We start from the raw sequence: 21,062 nt of genomic DNA, 5'->3' as shown, positions 1-21,062 counted from the left end.
CCGACATATACGTTGGCTCTGCGTTGGGGTCCTCGCCTGGACGCCGTGGACCGTCCGCAATAAGCTTGTCATCCAAAAGGTCACTCTAAGACGTGCTACTGACGCCATTTTTAAAATGTGTGGGTACATGCAGCTTTGGCGGCCGCTTAGCCGCCCTCAGGATCGGGACGTCATCAACACCCTCCTCGCCGACCTTCGATCGCTCGCCTTCCGCCTGGCGCCACCGCTTCCCCCCCCCCCCCCGGAGCCCGACTAGATGATGTCGTTCATTTCTGTTCTAGGGCTTGTTGAGCTGTGCCCTCAGCATTAACCCTTTTGGATCTTGTGTGTGTGTTTGCGTATGTGTGAACCTATGTGGAATGTTGGCTTGGGCATGTGCTTTATAATATAAAGCGGGGCGAAAGCCCTTTTCGGTAATATAAGACTATAAACACAAAAAAGGTATTCCCTCTGTAAACTAAAACTAAAACGTCTTATATTAATTTATTTATATAGAGGGAGTACGGTGATGAAATTAATTTTATGCCACATAAAGTAGATACACCAATAGAGTAAGTGATAGTCAAAGATTTATGCTAGTGAAACCTAAGGTTCAAAGTATTTTAAAAGGGAGGAAGTACTTTTTAATGGAAAAAGAAATAGAGGAAGGGGGGATGAACTCAGTCCCCAACTCCCCATCTCCTCCAAGCAGAGATCGTCTTGACGCTGAGGAAGGGGAAGTGAGAGTGAGAGCAGCATAATGGGGCGGTGGTGTTCGCCGGCGTCGGCGGAGCTGCTCCTGCTGGGCGGTGCCCTCGTCGCCGCCTCCTTCTACGCCGGCACCCTCTTCCAGTCCTCCGCCTCCCCCGCGCTCATATTGCCCCCTTCCGTCTCCCGGTCGCCCGGTTCATCCAATCCCCAAGGTACCTATCTACTCTCCGCTCCCGGGCCACAGAGCACGCCTCCCCTGTCGATCCGCCGCTGGATCGCAATTATTTGTTCAGTTCTGTCCAATACGCGCCGCGGCTTTAAGCTTCCTATTCAGGTTATCTCAGATGCTCCTACGTTGTCACTAGAGGTGTAATGCTTGAGAAATTCACTCTCCGAAATTGCCGCGCTTGTCTCCGACAAGATGTAAATCTGCTGGGCCTTGATTTAGTTTGTCTCAGTTCATACGCAAAGCTATACTATCAGTTTGGTCTTGACAGCTTGTCCTGGTTCTAGATTTGTTTTTCTATTTCTCTGAGTTGCAGCTTACGCCAGAAATGTACCATGTGGCGCATCTATCTAGAATCCCTAGTGTACCATGCGAACGTTTCCATGCCAAAGAGGTTAAACCTGTTTGATTTCCACTTGCAGATGCTTCAGAGTTCACAAACAAAGTTGGTGTTACTTATCGAACGGCGTCAATCTCAGTTCCTGATTATGGACTTGATGTGTGCCCTTTGGAATACAACGAGTATATTCCCTGTCATGATGCCGCCTATATAAGAAGCTTAAGGAACCTGGATAGATCTAGACACGAGGATCTTGAAGCTAAATGCCCTCCACGAGAGGAGAGCTTGTTCTGTTTGGTGCCCCCACCAAATGACTACAAGATACCGATAAGATGGCCAACAAGTCGGGACTATGTATGGCGTAGTAATGTGAACCATTCACACCTTTCTGAGGTAAAAGGAGGACAGAATTGGGTGCATGAGAATGGTAAGCTTTGGTGGTTTCCTGGCGGTGGCACTCACTTCAAGCGTGGTGCATCAGAATACATAGAGAGGTAACCTTGGATTGCTTGCCTAATTTCCTGGTGTGTAGTTTAATATTTAGGCTGTAGAATGGTTTGATCCTTGTAATATCTTGTAAATAAATATTTGGGTGTGATGCCTAGTAGCAAAATTCTGAGCATTGTCAACTTTGATCTGTTATTGTTCCTCTTTAGCAAACATCCTACTTGAAGCATAAACACTCTGTACAAAAGATCTTTCAGTGAGATAATTTCTGTAATGGATCAATGCAGGCTAGGAAATATGACAACCAATAGTACTGGTGATCTCCGTTCCGCAGGAGTTGTTCAAGTTTTGGATGTTGGATGCGGTGTTGCCAGCTTCTCTGCTTATCTTCTTCCCCTAGATATTCATACTATGTCATTCGCGCCAAAAGATGGCCATGAGAATCAAATCCAGTTTGCTTTAGAGCGTGGGATCGGTGCAATGATCTCTGTGTTGGCCACAAAGCAATTGCCATATCCTGGAAATTCATTTGAAATGGTTCATTGCTCCCGATGTCGTGTTGACTGGCATGAAAATGGTAAGATTCACATACTGTTAGTGTTTATGCTAAGCTATGGAGCATTTCAAAATTTGAGATGCGACAGCGTTTTTATGTGGGGTCTAGTTAGTTATATTCTGTTTTCAGTTTATTGTAACAAGCCCTTAAAAGTAAGTTGGTTCGCATGAAAATGTGTCCTCTTTCATCATTGATATTTTTGTTCTACTAAAAGTTCCTTCTGATGATGATCCTTTGTTTATGAATTCTACTTTAGAAACGCACCGTTCAACCAGTAGCTCTTTCCTTTTTTGCAGATGGAATATTGCTCAAAGAGGTCGATCGTCTTTTGCGACCTAATGGATATTTTGTATATTCTGCCCCACCAGCTTATAGAAAAGATAAAGATTTCCCTATTATTTGGGAGAAGCTAATTAATATCACATCAGCAATGTGTTGGAAGCTTATTGCTAAGCATGTTCAGACTGCTATATGGATCAAACCTGAAGATGAATCTTGCCGACAGAAAAATGCTGATACGGGGATCCTGAATATCTGTGACCCCAGTGACACTTCTTCATGGCAAGCTCCATTAATGAACTGTATTCGGTTGAACACGGACCAATCAAAAATTCAGAAACTGCCTTCCAGACCTGAACGCCTGTTATTTTATTCGAGGAGTTTGGAAATAATAGGTCAGTCCATTTCCATTGCCTACAAAAGAGAAAGAACGAGCTAGTTTTGGTTCTGCATGTTTGGGCCATGTTCCATTCTGGAGCTCAAAATTTTGAAGTGAAACTAATTCCTCTATGTTTAACATATGTTTGAAAATCGAAAAAAGCAAGTATGCTTATTGTGTAGTGTTATTGGCTGTGGTACTTGCAACTAGCTGACTGTCAGTGGCTTACTGGAGTTTTTCTGAGCATAGGCCTGTTGTTTAAAGCTTTTTTTTGTCCCTTCAAATATTAAGGTTTTTTAAAGAGCTGACCAATTTTGGAGCACTGAACATCAACCTTTCCTTAGTGTTAGCAAGCCAATCCTAAGGGAAGGGTAACCCCAGCACTTAGACCCCAGAAGGGAATCGGGTTAAGAATTTCCCAGGTTGGGATGTGGCGGTTGACAACGACGTTAGGAAGTCCGGAGGCACCGGTGGGGGCCTCAAGAAGAGTTATCTTTTCTGCCTAACGGCCTGCCAACCCTGGAAGTCATTCTTGTGGCAGAGTCCTATTTGACATTCCTTGACCTTACTATTGAAATGTTGATATTACTGCTCACATAAGGCTTTAATTGAGCAAGACAATAATTTTGAGTGATAGGAAAACAGTTTGGGTGTGGCATTTCACAAATATGACATGTTACTTCTTGAAGCACACAAATATTTCTGTAAATTGCAGATGTACCATCTGTGATTTAAATTGTACTAATAATTTTTTAGGTAAATCTAGTTTGATCTTTGGCTCGATCATGTATCACATATGTATAAGTATAAACTATTTTCTGGAATATGTTTTCTAGGAGTTACTCCAGAGAAGTTTGAGAATAATAACCAGTTCTGGCGGGACCAGGTTCGCAAGTACTGGTCATTTCTTGGTGTTGAAAAGACTAGCATACGGAATATCATGGACATGAATGCTAATTATGGTGGATTTGCTATGGCACTAAGCACTGACCCTGTCTGGATTATGAATATAGTACCCTATACAACCATCAACACACTGCCTGCTATCTATGACCGGGGGTTAATTGGTTCCTACCATGACTGGTTAGTATTTCTTCTGAACATATAAACCTCTATTTCCCTTGTTATGACGAAACAAAAACCATTATGCTGCAGGTGTCAGCCATTCTCAACATATCCTAGGTCATATGATTTGCTACATGCTTTCCACCTCTTTTCACATTATCAAGGTCATGTAGGAGGTTGCTTATTGGAAGATATCATGCTAGAAATAGATCGCATCATTCGTCCACAGGTAATATTGATATATACTCCCTCCTTTTTATATACTCAACTACCTTGTATTTTGTTTCTGTCTTTGACCGTTGTTTTGACCAACAAAATATGAGTTATATGCCACAAAAAGTATATAATTGGATTCATATTTGAAAAACTTTCCAATGGTGTACTTCTTAGTACACATAAGTATACAACATATGTTTTAATGGCCAAATCGACGGTCAAAGTTAGACTCGAAATACGTGGCCTTGATTCAAATATGTATTTACACATTGCATATCATATCTAGGTTGCCAATGTTTGTAAGAACAGTATTTTTCTTCTTCCTTCTACCAAAGGTTTTAATTTTTGAAAGAGTGATTCGTGTTCATTGAAAGAGTGATTCATGTTCATCTCACAATAGATGCCTAAGCAGAGTCTTGTTGCTTTAAATATCTAATATTTTAGGTATATCTATTTGTTGTATCTTCACAGACAAATAGAATGGAAATGTCTTCTCTTGTCATTGGATCTATTTTCTTAAAGAAGTACTCCCTCCGTTCACTATTATAAGATGTTCTAACTTTTTTCTGAATCGGATATATATAGGCGCATTTTAGTGTGTTTGTTCACTCGTTTCAATCCGTATGTAGTCCATATTGAAATATGCAAAACGTCTTATAATAGTGAACAGAGGGAGCACATCATTTTTGTAGTGAAAACTGCTCCTTCGATGTTTGAACATGCCATCAGTCAGGTTTTTATTTAATCACTTTACTAGATTTGTTAAGGACTAATTTTCAATTTGATTTAAAATTTCCCCAAATGGTGTGGAACATGCCTTATGACGGTTTTGTGCAAGGCCACTTAATTACTGATTGAAATATCATAAATGGTCATGTGCAAAAAATGATTGTCCAGGGAAATACGATAGTATGTGGTCTAATCAGCCTGTTTATCAATGTATAACAATTGGCCATGTGCAAGAAATGATTTGTACCTAATGCAGTATAAATTGCAAGCAACCTTTCTCGCCACTTAGAAATATTTTTGTGTCGCATGAGCTTCTATGTTTCTCTTTCTCGAATACCATAGATCAAATATGATAATATAGTGATGGAAATTAAATTCATAGACAATAATCCATTCTGCATTACAATAATTTTGGAAATGCAGGGTTTTATCATTATCAGAGATGAGAATACCACTCTCTCAAGAATCAGTGATCTCGCACCAAAGTTCCTATGGGATGTCACCACTCACACGTTGGAAAATGAGGAAAACAGGCCGGAGCAGGTGTTGATTTGTAGGAAGAAATTCTGGGCTATAGTTTGACTGGTGCTTGTGCCTGAAGATTTTATTTATGTCCTATCTCACCATCCTGTATCTTGCTGACACAACATGAGAAAGATTTTCGGGTGTACAAAAAAGGTTTCAAGATGTTCCTCCAGTATGCACAAGACATTTTGTCGCGGATTCTTTCCAGCTGAGGTCACCGCATTACAGAAAAAAAAAACAGAGGACATGACTGAGATTTCCTTCAGGAAATCTTCGGCCTGCTTTTCAGTGCTTGTGATTTAATGCCAACTCCTTATCTCAGAATGACGAATCGGCAGGTGTAGGACAAGATAACCAAATGACTGTTCCAGATTTTCATGTAATTTGCTAATTTTGTAAACTAGTTTAGTTTAGCTTTTTCCTCTTCTTCTGGAGAACCTTGGTTACGACATACAGTTATGCAGCAAATGATGAGGCATAGTTTTTTCGTTATATCTGTTGTCTCTGTTGCGGATCCGGTAAGTGTGAATCAGGCACTCGTGCTTTAACACGTACTGCCCATGCTTGGATAGTGTGGAGAGAAATGGTAAAATCTTCGATTTGGTGAAACTAACTTGCGGTTGGTAAGCTTGAAAACAGGAAACAAACATCACGAGTCGGCACGTCCTGAACCCATGGGCATATGTATCCACTTTTTGAAAAATGCATTTTAAACACGTTTTAAAATGTCAAAAAAATTAAAAGAAAACTCCACGCATACATGTTCGCAAGTGTGTGCGTGCGGCATAAAGTTTTGTGAAAAAATGGCTTTCCATTTTTTCTCCCCAAAAAAGATAAATTTAAGTGTTTCTAGATAGTGTCCTATGACACAATTTTTTGTCTTTTTTGCACAGGCCACAAAAAAATGTTATTTTTCCATGAAACTTTATGCTCGCATATAAAACATGAAGACATATTCGTGCAACCTTTTCCAGATTTTCTTTTTAGCATTTAGAGATATGTTTTCTAAAGTGGGTTCATATGTACACGGGTTCATCGATGCACTTCCCCAAACATCAAGTCCTATACGGGAAAATACCTGGTGCATGGAGCTTGTGGTGCACCGTAACTTGTGGTGCTACCGGTGCACCGAACTCATATTGTGCTTTTAAAATGTTCAAAATTTCTGGAAAAAGTTTAGCACACTTAGACAACATCAACGTAGATTGTCACAAAATTTCAAATCAAAATTTGAAACATAACACGAAAAGCAAAAATCATAAATTCAACACTGAATAGTACACAACATAATTTGAGTTTAGATTTGACCCATTATCACACCGATGTCAAATTTATCAGCTTTGTATCTCAAAAAATATTTTTGATTTTTATACAAATTTTTGTGACATCATACATTGATGTTGCGTTAACGTGCTAGATTTTTTTTCCAGATTTTTTAAAAATATTTTATGGCATATGGTGCACCGATATCACTACAAGTGTAGGTGCACCGGATACATTCTGAGTCCTATACATGAGAGGACGTTTTCAAAGAAAAATTGGATACGTGTTTTTTTTTAAATTTAGAAAATGGATCATGTGATCCCGATATCTGAGACCCATCAAGGACTTTTGAGCGGCCTCCACGGTGAAAGTCGTGGAGCAGCGGAAACAAACGAGTAATCAGCAAAGTGGGAATCTGCCTTATGAAATACAACGACAACACATAGACATGTCCGTGTCTAGACGTTTGTTTTTAGAGTCAGACCCAACGACTTCAGCAGTCGCGACGACCGACCTCTACCCTACCGGCGAAGAGTCTCGAGTGGAGGTGCCTTTGCCTTCGCCTAGAGTGTTGCGGCGGTCCTTAGCAAAGGAACCAAACTAAAAGAAGAGGAAGGGCACTGCGGGTGCCTTTGCCCCTCCTTGCTTCCTCTGACAACCGGCTAAACAAGGGTGGCTTCCCAATCGTGCGTTGGATCAGCAACGACCATGAGGTAAAAAAATGTTTGCCGTGTATTAGGGTTTTGTTCGATTGAATGCGAGGTAACCGTGCAAAACTGTTGGCAAATGTGCAATGTTTGTGATTTAGTGGTGACATCCTCAATTTGGGAGAGTTGACCCTGAACAATGATGATTTTCTCTATATAATGATTGTTGAATTCAAAAACGATGTTGATTTTGAGGGCGCATCGTTGTCGCTTCCCTATCATGATTCCGTCCAAGATATGGAATTCGATCATTTCGATGCCACCGACCCATCAAAGAAGAAGGCAATTCAGAGAAATAACTTTAAGCCTGATGATAATGTTGCGTTTGTCTGGACATGACAAGGTACCTCCTTGATGTGATCGTCGGGAATAATCAGTCAGCATGAGAGTATTGGAAGTGCATTGAGGAGCGTTTCATATTTTATCTTGGACGAAGAACAAAACATACGCTCAAATCTCTCACAAAACGATGGGGTACGTTCAAGACATGTGCAACCGTTCAGCGGGTTGCAAGGAGCAAGTGAAGCACGCTCCTCCTAGCAGTTCAACCATTGCTCAATATGTAAGCAATTTTGCTGTTGTTTCATTGCCATATTTCCATTACTTTGAATATTCTCATCATGTTTATGCATTTGTATGTTTTAGGACGAGATAGCTCAAGAGAGGTACAAACAAAATGGTCAAGTTGAAGGGCAATCCATTTTGCCTCCTATATTGTTTGGATTTGTCGGAAGAGCATGAGAAGTGAAAGATGAGGTATGAGGACGCCAATCCAAAATCTGTGAAGGGCGTCAATTCCTCTTCGAAGGTGGGTGACGACGGAGATGATGTTGATGACGAGGAAGAATAACAAAGAGAAGAAGGCGAGATAGGAGGCTATGCAAGAGAGCAAACAACGTCGGCTAGACAAAGAAGATGCTCCAACTTAAGTCAGAGATGGAGTGGAGTAGGCTTCAAATTAAGGGGGGTCAGATAAGAGATGCCCGCCTACACGACCAGAATCAGTTCATCACCTTTTGCCTCCGTTTAAAAAAATCAGTTCAACACGATGTATCCGGGTACAATGGCTCCAGGGCTCAAGAATTTTGGGAGAATGCGCGAGATATCATCATAGATGCAAGAAACCTCGAAGAAGAGCACTATACTCACACCGGAGGAGGAGGGGTTGGTGCAGACTCTAACGGAAGGGCTGGTGCACACAACGGTGTGATTTTGACATGTCACTGGTTAATATTTTTGTTTTTGCAACTTCTCTAAAACTATATATGTCCATGATTTCTTGATGTGTCAAACATTTATTTTTGGAGAGAATCTAAGTGTTTGAATGAGAAAACGGGAAAAAATATGGAGGTTGAGATATGATAACACTATGTTTGCGTGTCGTCTCGATAACCTTTATATCCGTATGAATCGCGTTCCATATGCATTATGACGATCGTCACTGTGGCGACTCTGCTGGAGTTGCTTTAGCCCTCTCTATCCAATGACAGCTGCACCCCTCATTTTGCGGTCCAAGAAGTGATTTTTTAACTAAGCGAAATTCGTGAAATAACTAGGATGTATGATGAGGGTACAACAGCCGTTGGATTGAGATTGTATGGTGGATGAGAGGCTAATCCGCTTACAGCAAGGCAATCAGGCGGCACGGGATGCACGGCCCACCAAGACAGCTCTCAGGGCAGCTGACACCGGGGCCCAAGGAGCGAGCGCAGAAGGGTTTTGCTCCCTGTAGAAGAGAAGAACCTTTGCCCCCCCGCCGCCGCCGCGCCCAGCAAGCTTGTATATTCGCTCAGCCTCTCTCTCTCTTCTCCTTACCCAGCCGCCTCGTGCCCTTGTCCTCTCCCGTCTCCGACCGCGCCGCCGCCCCCTCCCCCAGCCTCGCTTCGCTCCGGCGGGGATGGAAAACCGCGATGGTTCCTCATTGCCAGACTTTCTTGAGCTCCAGCGCACCCGTGTTCTCTGCAAGGCCGATGCCCCCACTCATGTATCCATCTACTCCCCACCCCGTTCTTTTGCTTCTTTACGTCTTAGTGATTCTCATACACCTATTCTGCCCGTGTGCAGTGTTTTATGCGCTTAAATTGTTTGCGGTGACATTTTTTTTTCCGCAGGAATCATGTCCTCTGTAGTGTAGACTTCTTATTTAATAATAACCTAATTTGCCATAGGAACATAAATCGTTCTCTCTTAGCATCCAGTTGGCCAATTAGTATAATATATTGAAAATGAAGGTGATTTTGGTTTTCATCACCGTTTTGATGTGCTATTTTGCTTTTTTTAAAAAGGCTTGAACATGTTCTCTTAAATATCACTGCTTGTTTACTTGTGCTCGGTTTAGATAGAAAAGGTTGGCATGCTGAGGTATTTACTTGGAGGAATTTGGTTGCAAACCAATTTTTTTTTCAGTTTTGCAGTATTTATATGCTGTGTCATAATTGTCCAGTTATACTGGCAAAATGTTGCTACTTTAAGAACAGATTGGGCATTTATGATCTTCATATGATTTCTGAAGCATTTTTTTTCTGTTTATTGTTATTGAAGGCAGCCATATGATTATATGGATAGCTCGTATCTTAATTTTTATGTTTTCTCTTTATGTTTGAAAAGACAGAGGGGTTTCAATACTCGGGGGCTTTTGCTGCTATGGGAGTTGATACTAGTGTCTCAGTTGAGAAGTTCTGCAAGAACTTTAAAATCGAGATAAATCGACTTACAGATGAGGATATGGAGTTTGATATGATTGGCGTTGATGCATCGATAGCTAATGCTTTCCGGAGAATCCTCATTGCAGAGGTATGCACATTGTTGTCACCATCTCAAAAACCATTTGCTGGGTATTCCAATATGTTTCCTGTTTAACATCTAAGCATTATATATGTATTGTGTAATATTAATTCATAGGTTCCTACAATGGCCATTGAGAAAGTCTTCATGGTTGACAATACATCAGTTATAGCAGATGAGGTCCTTTCACACCGACTAGGCCTTATTCCACTTGATGCTGATCCAAGGCTTTTTGATTATATCTCTGGTCAGTGTCATAAATATCTGTAGTTTCACATTCATAAACGTGGTTGCATCCAGCTTATGCTTTTCCTTTCTTTTGTAGATGATGTCCCAAATGAAAGGAATACTATTGTGTACAAACTGCATGTTTCATGTGAAAAGGGTTCCCAAAGGCTTACAGGTATATATTCTTTGCCTGCAAGCTGGATTCTAGTACAGTTTCCAATCATCTTACCATTTTCTTATTGGGAATTTTGTCCTTCAAATGTATATCATCAACAAATTATTTCGTCGTGTATAATTAGCCTTGGCTTATTCTTCTGTATCATGTCTGTTCATTGCTTTTGAAACTAAATGCATATATGCCTTTTACCTTTTGAATATCTTTTGTACAACCTAAAGCACCTAAGCAAACCTATTTTGCTGATATGGTATTAGAACAAAGATTCAAATAGTGGATAGTTGGTTCTTGGTACTGTACCTCTGCTTATGTCCATTCTTGTAACATTGTTTGACTTAGAAGTCATGCAGTGCCCAATCTCATAATCTCTTATCTTAATCAATCATCAATAAGTTACTTTGCTAAATAACTGCATCTTATGTCAATGATTAACTAGACATTTCAGTTTTGTTAGCTTGTTGTTGTTCCTATATACTCCCTCCATTGCAAAATAAGTTTTACTGAAGTTGACACTTATTTTGGGACGGAGGGGTACTATATACTGTTAGCATTATCCAATTTTATTCATGTGATATGATTGGGCTTTAGCAGTATACAGTTGCTTACAGCTTTCCTGGCTCGCAGTTAAGTCTGGTCAATTGGAGTGGTTGCCAGAAGGCAGTCAATTAACTATGGCATCTCCTGCGCAATCTGGGGACAATCAGAGGACCTACACATCCTTTGGTCAAAGCCAACAGAATACCTCTGAAAGGCCTCTCGGTGTGAAGTATAATGACATAACAATTGCCAGGCTTGGGCCAGGACAGGTTATTTTGTTACTAATAGTTATATTATACTTGGTACCTTCATTTAGATGAATAACCTTTTTGTCATGATTTAAATAATCAAGTCTAAGTTTATGTGAGTCAGTGTATGCCTAATAGAATTTTTTGATGCTACTTTAAAGTTCTTTTACACATTTTCAGGGAGTGCCGTTTGTGTTAATAGTCAATCATCATGTGTTCTAATATTTTTGTTCTATTTCAGGCTATTGAGCTTGAGGCACATGCTGTTAAGGGAGTGGGGAAAGTTCATGCGAAGTGGTCTCCAGTTGCTACAGCCTGGTACAGGATGCTCCCCGAGGTAAAATTCGTGTTATGGCATTTCCAGTAATTATATGTCGAGTAACTGCAAACTCTTCTTCTCCACTGCTGATTGTTTTGGTATCATGTAGGTTGTTCTTCTCAAAGAAATTAAAAATGGTGATGCAGAGGAGCTAGTGAAAAGATGCCCAGTTAATGTTTTTGACATTGAAGACCTGGGAAAGGGTAACTTGTCTTTGACTTCCTATTTTGAGAGGCTGAGAAGTTTTAGTAGCTGCTGGTGTGCTTGTTTATTTACTGTTGTATCTGAGTAGCAAGGGAGGGGTTTGTCAATCCTAGTAACACAAGGTCTTTTGTGTTTTCTCGAAAAAAAAATCCTAGTAACACCATGTCTACCAGATCATCATTTTGTGATATTGCCTAAATTTTACAAATAAAAAGTCCTAGGCCTAGTTTCATTTCCATTGAAAATGGAAGATCTAATTAACTGCAGTCCTAGGTTTGAGCTTTTTTATACCACCACTACGCTGAAGATGGACACAACCTCCATGACTACTAGATCATTATAGCCACTAGAGTCCTGGCACCGCTAGCTCTACAGAGACAAAAACACAGTACACAAACATTCCATTGTTGCTGCAAATAACCATCACAGCATGTGCAGGGTCTCTCTCAGTTCTTCCAGGGTCACCACATCTCCCTTGAGCATTTCCTTTCCTATGTCTCCCACAGTACACAAACATTCCATTGTTGCTGCAAATAACCATCATAGCATGTGCAGGGTCTCTCAGTTCTTCCAGGATGACCACATCTCCCTTGAGCATTTATTTTCCCATGGCGCCAGCCATATTTCTGTGACCCCATTGACGTTTCCAAAGTCCCAGTAAGTTGTAACGTATAGCCCCAGCACAACAATCTCCTGGCACTTGACCCCATCTCTATCTCTATCATGGTACCTCCATCCAGAAGCAGCAATCCTCAGGAACAGTGAATAATTTCTCGGTTTCCATTCAAATCACATCACTGCTGAAGATATAATATCAATAGGTGTAAGTTTGGAATCACCAAACAGGGACTAGCAATTCAACCATAGTACATACCAGTATCTTCCCAACCAATTCAGAAACTCACTTCCCCATAATTTGGCAATAGCACACTCTGGAAACAGGCAATTAATACTTTGGGATTCGAAGCAGAAAAAAAGAAAGAAGAGCAAGGCACTAACATTTTAGCTATTTTTGGTTGGACAGCATCCGCAAAATTATATGGATTCTAGGTGGCCACGAAAGGTTCTGAAGTGCAGGAATGAACACATGAGTACTCTAATTGTAGAGCAGCAATTGGCTTGACAACAAGTTGTTATGGACTTCTGTCCATGATGGTAAATAGGGGATAATGTTCCAGAAAGACCGTGCTCTGTAATCCAGTGACAGGGCTTGTTCCTGAGGCTTACTGGAGCTTCTGTTTATTAATTGCTTGACTAAAATGGTTACACACTAGTCCTTTATATAGGTCAACTAACTTGGTCCACAATTTCTAGTTCAATTCAACTCCAGAGGTATCTTCTAAAGGTTAACTTCAACTCTGCAGTCCTGAGTTGTCTTTAGTGTCTATAACTCCTGCTATTGTTGGCCTGTCTGACCAGTTCCGGTTTATTTGGATGTTTACGAGCACTTTAGTCCATTTATGTTGGCATTTAACTACGACTCGAGCACCCACTGGACCCTAATTACTTAAGTTTAGATCACTAAGATGGTTGTTTTTGAAGCATTTGTAACTTACCAAATGTCCTCAACATTCATTTTGTACTAGTCAACATGGGAATGAATTGGTTCAAAGTTCAAACAAGTAACTAACAAGGGTCAAGGGATCAAAAGCAATTAGATAATCCGCGTGGCGTCAACATGGAAAGTGTCTTAGTGTTTATAGGTGCCCATATGTTGTGCCTTTATTTTTCCAAGCTGCGTTCTTGCCCGAAGCTTATGTTCACCCCTTATATCTCCACTGTCCAGGGGAGAAGAGAGCAGTTGTTGCAAAGCCAAGAGCATGCACCCTTTGTAGGGAATGTGTCAGACTGGCTGATGATCAAGTAGAGCTACGGCGTGTTAGAGACCACTTCATTTGTAAGTAGCAAATGACCTGTTTATAATGGTTCTGATTTTTTTTTTTGCGGGGTTTGATTCTTCTAGCCTGCTGCTAATCAGTGTCTTTTTTTGTTGCTTGTTTCTGCTGGTTTAGTTACAATCGAGTCCACCGGAGCTCTACCGCCGGAGGTGCTCTTCACAGAGGCCGTGAAGATCCTTGAGGAGAAGTGCGAGCGAGTGATATCCGAACTTTCCTGAGCCCGACATAAAGTTTTCAGTACTGTTCTGATGCAGTTTTTCTATTGCTATGTTGTGCTGAGGACGAAATCTTAGTGTACTAGTATAGGTTACTGTAAAACTTCTGCATCCAATACTCTGGAGTCACATTCAGCTAATTTATTACCGAGCCGGTATATGCAGCAGTCCTTTCTTCGGCATTTCAAGTGCCCTGAGAGCGAGACTCTCTCCTTTCATTGGAGGAACTTGGAAACTCAGACTGGGCCGTTGGGTCTGGAATTTGGGCTGCTGATTGAATCTAGTATATTTTTGCATGCAAGCACCCTAGGGCTAGTTATTGTAGTACACAAAGCCCATGGTTTTTCCTTCTTGTAAAAGCCACGGAATGGTGGGTGGATGACTTGGCCATTAGATTGCAGATCCAATGGCCCGTATTGGAGTTACCAAGTTTTCGCCGAGTGGTATGTTTCTTCTTCAAAAAAAGGTGTGAATCAATAACTTGTGTTCTAAACATGATGCTTGGATGGCACGGTGTGGGGAGAAATGGTACCAATTTTCGATTCGGCGAGTGTGGTTACTAGAAACAAACGTCGAGTCATTTACATGTGAGATTTTATGATTTTTTTTTCTCGAATATACATGAGTGTGCATATCATGTATTAAAGAAGAAGGGTAAAGATGCCTCCACAGTTACATTACAACGCATTTGCCCATAACATGCACTTAGATTTTACCTTGTGCATGAGTCTTTCCACCGACGGTGACGCGCCGTCGAACACGATTGCATTACGATGCTTTCATAGCTCCCACAGGACTAGTAGCAAGATAGTATGAATGTCCTTGGCGCTGAGGTAGTTGTCTCCTCTCTTGGCACACAACCACTCCCCAAGCTCATCCTCGTGACTTGGCTCCCAAGCAAGCTTACCCAAAGCTTCTCCAACCGCCGCCCACACTGTTCTGACGAAGACACATGTGAGCGGGACATGGTTTAACGTCTCCGGCTCCTGATCACACAACGGGCAGGCAGAATGGTGCGGAAAGCCTCTCCTCGCTAGTCTATTTGAAGTCCAACACCTGTTTTTCAGGGCCAGCCATGCAAAGAAGCGACATTGCAATGGTGTCTGGCACTTCCAAGTCAGCTTCGCCGTGGGTACCACCTCCCGACCCCAAAACCTGGCTGCATACGCCGAGCGCACCGAGAACTGCCCACTTGCATCCCAAGTCCAACTGAACTCATCCTGCTCGCCGGACAATGGCTCCCACGCCGCGACCCTCGGCCAAATCTGGAGGAACTGCTGCAGCACTGCTGCATCTAAGTCCGGGTCGATGTCCATCGCCCGCCACCCGTTGGCTGCCACTTGCCCAACCATCCTAGCAGGAGTTCTTGGTGGCTGTGGCGGTGTTTTGAGTGCAGCGCTGCTATACACATGACGTTGTGTGAACGATTTGTAAACGACAACGCAGATCAGCTCGTTCATGCATAACACTAAAGTGAAGCAGAAGGCTGGATTCGTTTTGAGGGCACTGCACGGGACTCCTTGGTGAAAGGCGTGGATACTAAAAAAGCAGCGGAAACGAGCTGGGGAATCGGCAAAGGGCAATGATAAGCACCAAATGAATTCAACTAGGGTCAAAATAAAATCTTTTCCATTGAACTCAAAATGACCTTTAAAAATGTTCAACATTTCTGGTTTGAGGTGGAAGCATCTACCAAAGATGGTTTACATTTTTGCAGGACATATTTGGGCTTTGAATTAATTCAAACATATTTGAATTGGAGCTATTTAAATGCTATATATATGTTAGGTGCTCCAAAAATGTTGGAAATTGTTACGGGTCACTGGAATAGTTCAGACAGCACCCATAATTATTTCCAGGATTTTATAAAATGGTTTAGTATTTTACTAAATCAAACAAAATAGAATAAATAGAAAAACAGAAACAATAAATTCGGCCCAAATTTGGGCCGGTCGCTGCGCGTACGTCCGGTACAACTATTTGTAACCATACGATAAAAGAGTTGGCTTCAAAAAAGTCAACCATCAGATAGAAAAATGGGAAAAAGGTGCTGCACACATGCCAGACTGCACACGCGCTGGCCGGCTGCCCGCACTTGCCCTCGGCTTTCCGTTCTTGCCGGTCACCACGGCCGCCACCCTCGCTCCCCGGCCACACGTGCCACCACGCTCGCCTTGGTTGCCTCCGCTCGCCATGGCTACAGCTCCAATATAGGCAGGTCCCAGCGTGTGGCCGCCATGCTTGCAACTTCCCCGGCGTCCCCGTCTCCGGCTTGCCGCCATCGACCTGAACTGCCATGTCCAGCAAAAAAATCTAAAGAAACTAAAACCTCCTGTACTTATGCGCCCAAAAAAAACCCTTCGGCACTTGATTGAAGCAAAAAGATTTGCGGGTTCCGGCAAAACATAATGGTGGTTCCAACAAAAATCTATAGCAGCATAAACCTCGAGTACTTGGTTGAAGCAAAATGATTTGGCGGTTCCAGCAAAACTTATTGGTGATTCCAGCAAAACATAATGGTGGTTCCAACAAAAATCTAAAGCAACATAAACCTCGAGTACTTAGTTGAAGCAAAATGTTTTGGCGGTTCCAGCAGAACTTACTGGTGGTTCCATCAAAACTCTGAAAGCACCAAAAACCTTTGGTAAAATGGTTGAAGCAAAAACATTTACAGGTTCTAGCAAAAGATGAATGATGGTTCCAGCAAAAAATCTAAAGCAACAAAAACTTTCGGTAATCGGTTGAAGCAAAAAGATTTGCCGGTTCCAGCAAAATTGAATAATAGTTCCAGCAAAAAATCTAAAGCAACAAAAACTTCCAGCAATCGGTTGAAGTAAAAAGCTAGCCGGTTCCAGCAAATCCTAATAATGGTTCCAGCAAAAATCTCAGCAGAAGCAGCAAAAACTTAGTAGCAGCAACAACACACCGCAGCTTGCATTCCCCAAGATGCAAACAACAGTAGGACCGGGGGGCTCCGGTTCCAGCACGCGACGCAGCCGGTAGCAGCACCGGATCTTGCTGGTTCCAGCATCCTGACGCAGCCCCGCTGCAGCTTTGGTCGACCTTGCGGCATGTCGCAGCATGGCCATCGGAGGTCCAGCAACTCCCGATGCGCGTCATAGCACGGGCGCCCCAGCGCTCCCAGCACCTCCAGCCGCCCCGAGGGGTCCGCGGCACTGCGGGAGAGGCCGGCAACGGCGCGGCGCACTCACTATGCGTCACGGGGATGGGCGGAGTTGGGATCGGAGATGGCTCGCTAGCCACGACGAGGGAGGAGGTTGGCCGGGCGTAGCAACAAAAATCGATGGCAGAGAATTGGTGGGCTAGCTCGTGGCGAATTGACGAGAGAGAGATAGATGTTTCGAGAGGAGATAAAGAGATAAGGTAGGGAGAGAACCTGTGTAGGGGCCACAACGTGCGTGCCGTATTTTCTGGCTTCTTTATGTACGACACGAGTGTGTGCGCGGGTGGCGTCCGGCAACGTTTCGCCGGCGCACCGGACACAAGCATTTACCATCGGCAAAGTGGTCGGCAGCCATACCTCAAGCTATAGCAACACGAATCTGCTTTCCATTGTAGAACACAACGGCGACGCATAGATATGTCCGTGTCTACAACACGTTCTTACCTTGTCGCTGGTCGGTGAAAGTGGTAGCAATATCAGCAGATTTTACCGCCCGGTTGACATTTTTTACATTCCATATCGTATCTTATCTTCGTGGAAGAATGCATGCAGATCTTGAAATTGACCGCAGTAATTTGTATTCCTTCCGTCTGGAACTACTTATCATTAAAATAGATAAAAAGAGATGTATCTGAACATATTTTAGTTCTAGATACATCTCTTTTTATCCTTTTTAATGACAAGTATTTTCAAACGGAAGGAGTACAACATATTTAGTTCCGTACGGATAGTCGTGTTGAGATTCTCTTTGCATCATATAGCAGCCGGGCTACACAGAAAAGCAAAAGAAGGCCATTTGCGTCGTCTCAAATGTATAATATTTCCTTTGGCACAAACATTTGTAAAGAAATCAACAACAAAATCACATACTGGTTGTATACTTACTTTTTTTTGCGGGAGGTTGTATAATTACTTAATCCAACACATAATTTGATCCCATTTATTCCTGGATTGCTGTAACCGCCTGGAAGACGTTGGGAGAGCGATTCAAGACTATATTCTATTCTAAGAACCCAAGCTAGCTATGTGCTCGATTGTTAGGCCTTTCACTATGTGCTCGCAGCCAGGTACATTGAGATTTGACGTCGACTCTGTTTTAGCACCGGCCACACAACGTGCAAGATTAGGCATCGACTCTAGCTCGGTCCCACGTACACATAAACTAGCAATATGGAAGAACGGCAGTGCATTCGAGGCTACTTCGTGTGACAAAGGACGGCAGCGCGCTTAGTTTATTCGCTCAACGAATTTGGCATCAAAGCACGAAGATGCATCGATGTCCAATTTTTTTTATTTGGCACCATCTGAACAACGTAGGGCACCGATGTCAAATGTTTAGAAAGGAAATTTGACACTGCTACGATCCCGTAGCACCTCCCTGCGTCTCGCCGGGATGTGGATCTCGAACCAAGGAGAATATCTCAGAGAGAGAGGACTTGGAGAAGGGGAAAGGAGCAGGGAGGAAAGCTTGAATAAGAAACAATAGTTGTGATTACAATTCCATGCCTCACACACACGCCACCTGCAGGCTTATATGCCTATTCCCACACACGCCACACGGGCTGGGCCACAAGGGTCCAGTAACACACAGATGGGCCTGTCCCAGGTCGTTGCACTCCCCTCCTCTTAAGGAACAGCTCGTCCTCGACTGTTCATCATCATGCCGTTGTCGTTGCAGTCGCAGCTGAAGACCATTCCCAAGTCGCCATTGCAATTGGAAGTCCACTCCATGCAATCTTTCATTGCGTGCGTGTGTGTCCACCCACACGAACCAGTCTTGTTTGAAGGAGTTGAGCCGGTTTGGACAGTTTACCCCCCAACAGAAATAGTGAATCCACAGTGTCTGAAGTAGGAGTTGGCGGGTCTGCCGATTTGAGCAGAGAAACATGCACCACCGGGTGAATCTTGCTAGTCTCTGGCAGGGCCAAACGATATGCAACCTCGCCGATACGTTCAGTGATCTGGTACGGACCAAAATACTTGAAACCCAACTTGTAGTTGGATAGTCTGACAACCGTTTGTTGCACGTAAGGCTGCAGCTTCAGAAATGCCCAATCGCCAACTTGAAACTGTCGATCCGATCGATTAGTGTCTTCCTGATGTTTCATCCTGTGTTGAGCTCGCAACAGGTGTTCTCGGATCAATCCTTGCATCAGGTTCCTTTCAGCCAACCATCCAGACAGATCAGAGGACAGAGTACTCTGAAGATTGGCAATGCCCAAGTGTCGAGGTTGATACCCATACAGTACCTGAAATGGGGTTGTTCCAAGTGAAGAGTGGTAGTTTGTATTGTACCAGTACTCAGTCTGAGATAACCAATAAGCCCACTTTTTGAGAGTTGAATGTACCAAGCATCTGAGAAAAGTTTCTAAGCATTGATTCAGTTTCTCCGTTTGACCATCAGTCTGGGGATGATTAGCAGAACTCATATTCATCTTGGTGTCAGTGAGTTTGCACAATTCTTGCCAGATATTGCTGGTAAATATAGGATCTCTGTCAGTAACCAGGACCTGGGGAAGACCATGAAGCTTATAGATGTTATCCACATATATCTGTGCGACTTGTAGAGCAGTAAAGGGATGACATAAGGGAATGAAGTGCCCATATTTGCTGAACTTGTCGATAACCACCAGGATTGTGTCAAAGTTTTTGCTCTTGGGGAGACCTCCAATAAAATCCATGCTGACCATATTCCAGGCTTCTTTAGGAATGGGCAATGGACTTAATAGTCCTGGTTTCTTAATATGCTCAGACTTTGCTTGTTTACACACCACACAAGCTTGTACATAGGCTTGGATATCCTGTTTCAATGCTGGCCAAGCAAACAATCCCTTGATGCGTTGGTAAGTGCCCTGGAATCCAGAATGACCTCCAACTCCACTGTCATGCAAAGAAAGCATAATAGCTTGGTGAGCTTCTTTATTGTGGCCCAACCAAATCCTGTCTTTGTACCTTATCACTCCTTGATGTAGAGTATAACCTTTGTCATTGGAACCAGTCAGGGCCAGTTCTTGCAGTAATTCCCTATCTGCCTCGTACTGCTGGTATCCTTCTGTCACAACAGCTAACCATTTGGGTGTGCAAAAGGAGATAGCAGACAACTCCATTGGGGCAGGAGATCTGGATAAGGCATCTGCAGCTGCATTATCCATGCCTTTCCTGTAGATGATGTTGTATTGCAGACCTAGCAGTTTAAGAAATGCTTTCTGTTGCATGGTACCACTGAGTTTTTGCTCTTGAAGATGTGTCAAGCTTTGATGATCTGTGGAAATAGTGAAAGGAGCATGCTGCAGATAAGATTTCCATTTTTCCACAGCAAGGAGCACAGCCAAGCACTCTTTTTCATATGTGGACAGGGCTTGGGCTTTGGGTCCCAGGGCTTTGCTAAGGTAAGCAAGTGGATGACCTTCTTGCACCAGTACAGCCCCAATGCCTTGATTACTGGCATCAGTTTCAATTGTGAAATGCTTCTTGAAATCTGGGAGTGCCAAAACTGGTGCTTGAGCTAATGCTGTCTTAAGATGTTGAAAAGCAGCTTCATTGGTTGGTGTCCACGAAAACACAGTATCTTTCTTCAGTAAATCAGATAAACTCCTACTAATAATTCCATAATTTTTGATGAATTTTCTGTAGTACCCTGTGAGACCCAGAAATCCTCTGATATCTCTAACACAGGTAGGCCTGGGCCACTGCTGCACAGCTCTGATCTTAGTAGGATCAGTTTGCACTCCTTTGCCACTGATAATATGTCCCAAGTATTCCAGCTCTGTTTGAGCAAAAGAACATTTGCTAAATTTCACAAAGAGCTGATTTTCTTGAAGTATAGTGAAAACCTGATTGAGGTGCTC

At 42.7% G+C, this 21,062-nt stretch overlaps 2 protein-coding genes across 2 annotated transcripts; both read left to right on the top strand.

The window, feature by feature from the left end:
- Positions 1-632: 632 nt before the first annotated feature.
- Positions 633-5,944, top strand: LOC123130470 (probable methyltransferase PMT7). The gene is made up of 7 exons (XM_044550372.1): positions 633-902; positions 1,339-1,750; positions 1,991-2,280; positions 2,556-2,933; positions 3,754-4,000; positions 4,073-4,211; positions 5,351-5,944. The coding sequence occupies exons 1-7, from the start codon at positions 740-742 to the stop codon at positions 5,507-5,509; spliced, it is 1,788 nt and encodes a 595-aa protein (XP_044406307.1). The 5' UTR covers positions 633-739; the 3' UTR covers positions 5,510-5,944.
- A 3,238-nt stretch (positions 5,945-9,182) lies between these two features.
- LOC123130481 (DNA-directed RNA polymerases I and III subunit rpac1) lies at positions 9,183-14,265 on the top strand. Its single transcript, XM_044550379.1, has 9 exons — positions 9,183-9,406; positions 10,030-10,215; positions 10,324-10,453; positions 10,532-10,609; positions 11,234-11,415; positions 11,636-11,731; positions 11,823-11,916; positions 13,704-13,814; positions 13,930-14,265. The coding sequence occupies exons 1-9, from the start codon at positions 9,320-9,322 to the stop codon at positions 14,031-14,033; spliced, it is 1,068 nt and encodes a 355-aa protein (XP_044406314.1). The 5' UTR covers positions 9,183-9,319; the 3' UTR covers positions 14,034-14,265.
- Positions 14,266-21,062: the final 6,797 nt, after the last annotated feature.

This window comes from Triticum aestivum, chromosome 1B (assembly GCF_018294505.1).
Source record: "Triticum aestivum cultivar Chinese Spring chromosome 1B, IWGSC CS RefSeq v2.1, whole genome shotgun sequence".
NCBI lineage: Eukaryota > Viridiplantae > Streptophyta > Magnoliopsida > Poales > Poaceae > Triticum > Triticum aestivum.
This window is presented reverse-complemented; position numbering and strand designations above follow the sequence as displayed.

What these genes read in the sequence shown, in the direction of transcription:
- LOC123130470 (XM_044550372.1), top strand. Translation starts at nt 740, where the DNA reads ATGGGGCGGTGGTGTTCGCCGGCGTCGGCGGAGCTGCTCCTGCTGGGC. An exon ending in GCATCAGAATACATAGAGAG is followed by an intron (nt 1,751 to 1,990) that starts GTAACCTTGGAT and finishes GGATCAATGCAG; the next exon opens with GCTAGGAAATATGACAACCA. An exon ending in ATCGCATCATTCGTCCACAG is followed by an intron (nt 4,212 to 5,350) that starts GTAATATTGATA and finishes TTGGAAATGCAG; the next exon opens with GGTTTTATCATTATCAGAGA.
- LOC123130481 (XM_044550379.1), top strand. Translation starts at nt 9,320, where the DNA reads ATGGAAAACCGCGATGGTTCCTCATTGCCAGACTTTCTTGAGCTCCAG. An exon ending in AGGCCGATGCCCCCACTCAT is followed by an intron (nt 9,407 to 10,029) that starts GTATCCATCTAC and finishes ATGTTTGAAAAG; the next exon opens with ACAGAGGGGTTTCAATACTC. An exon ending in TGTTAGAGACCACTTCATTT is followed by an intron (nt 13,815 to 13,929) that starts GTAAGTAGCAAA and finishes CTGCTGGTTTAG; the next exon opens with TTACAATCGAGTCCACCGGA.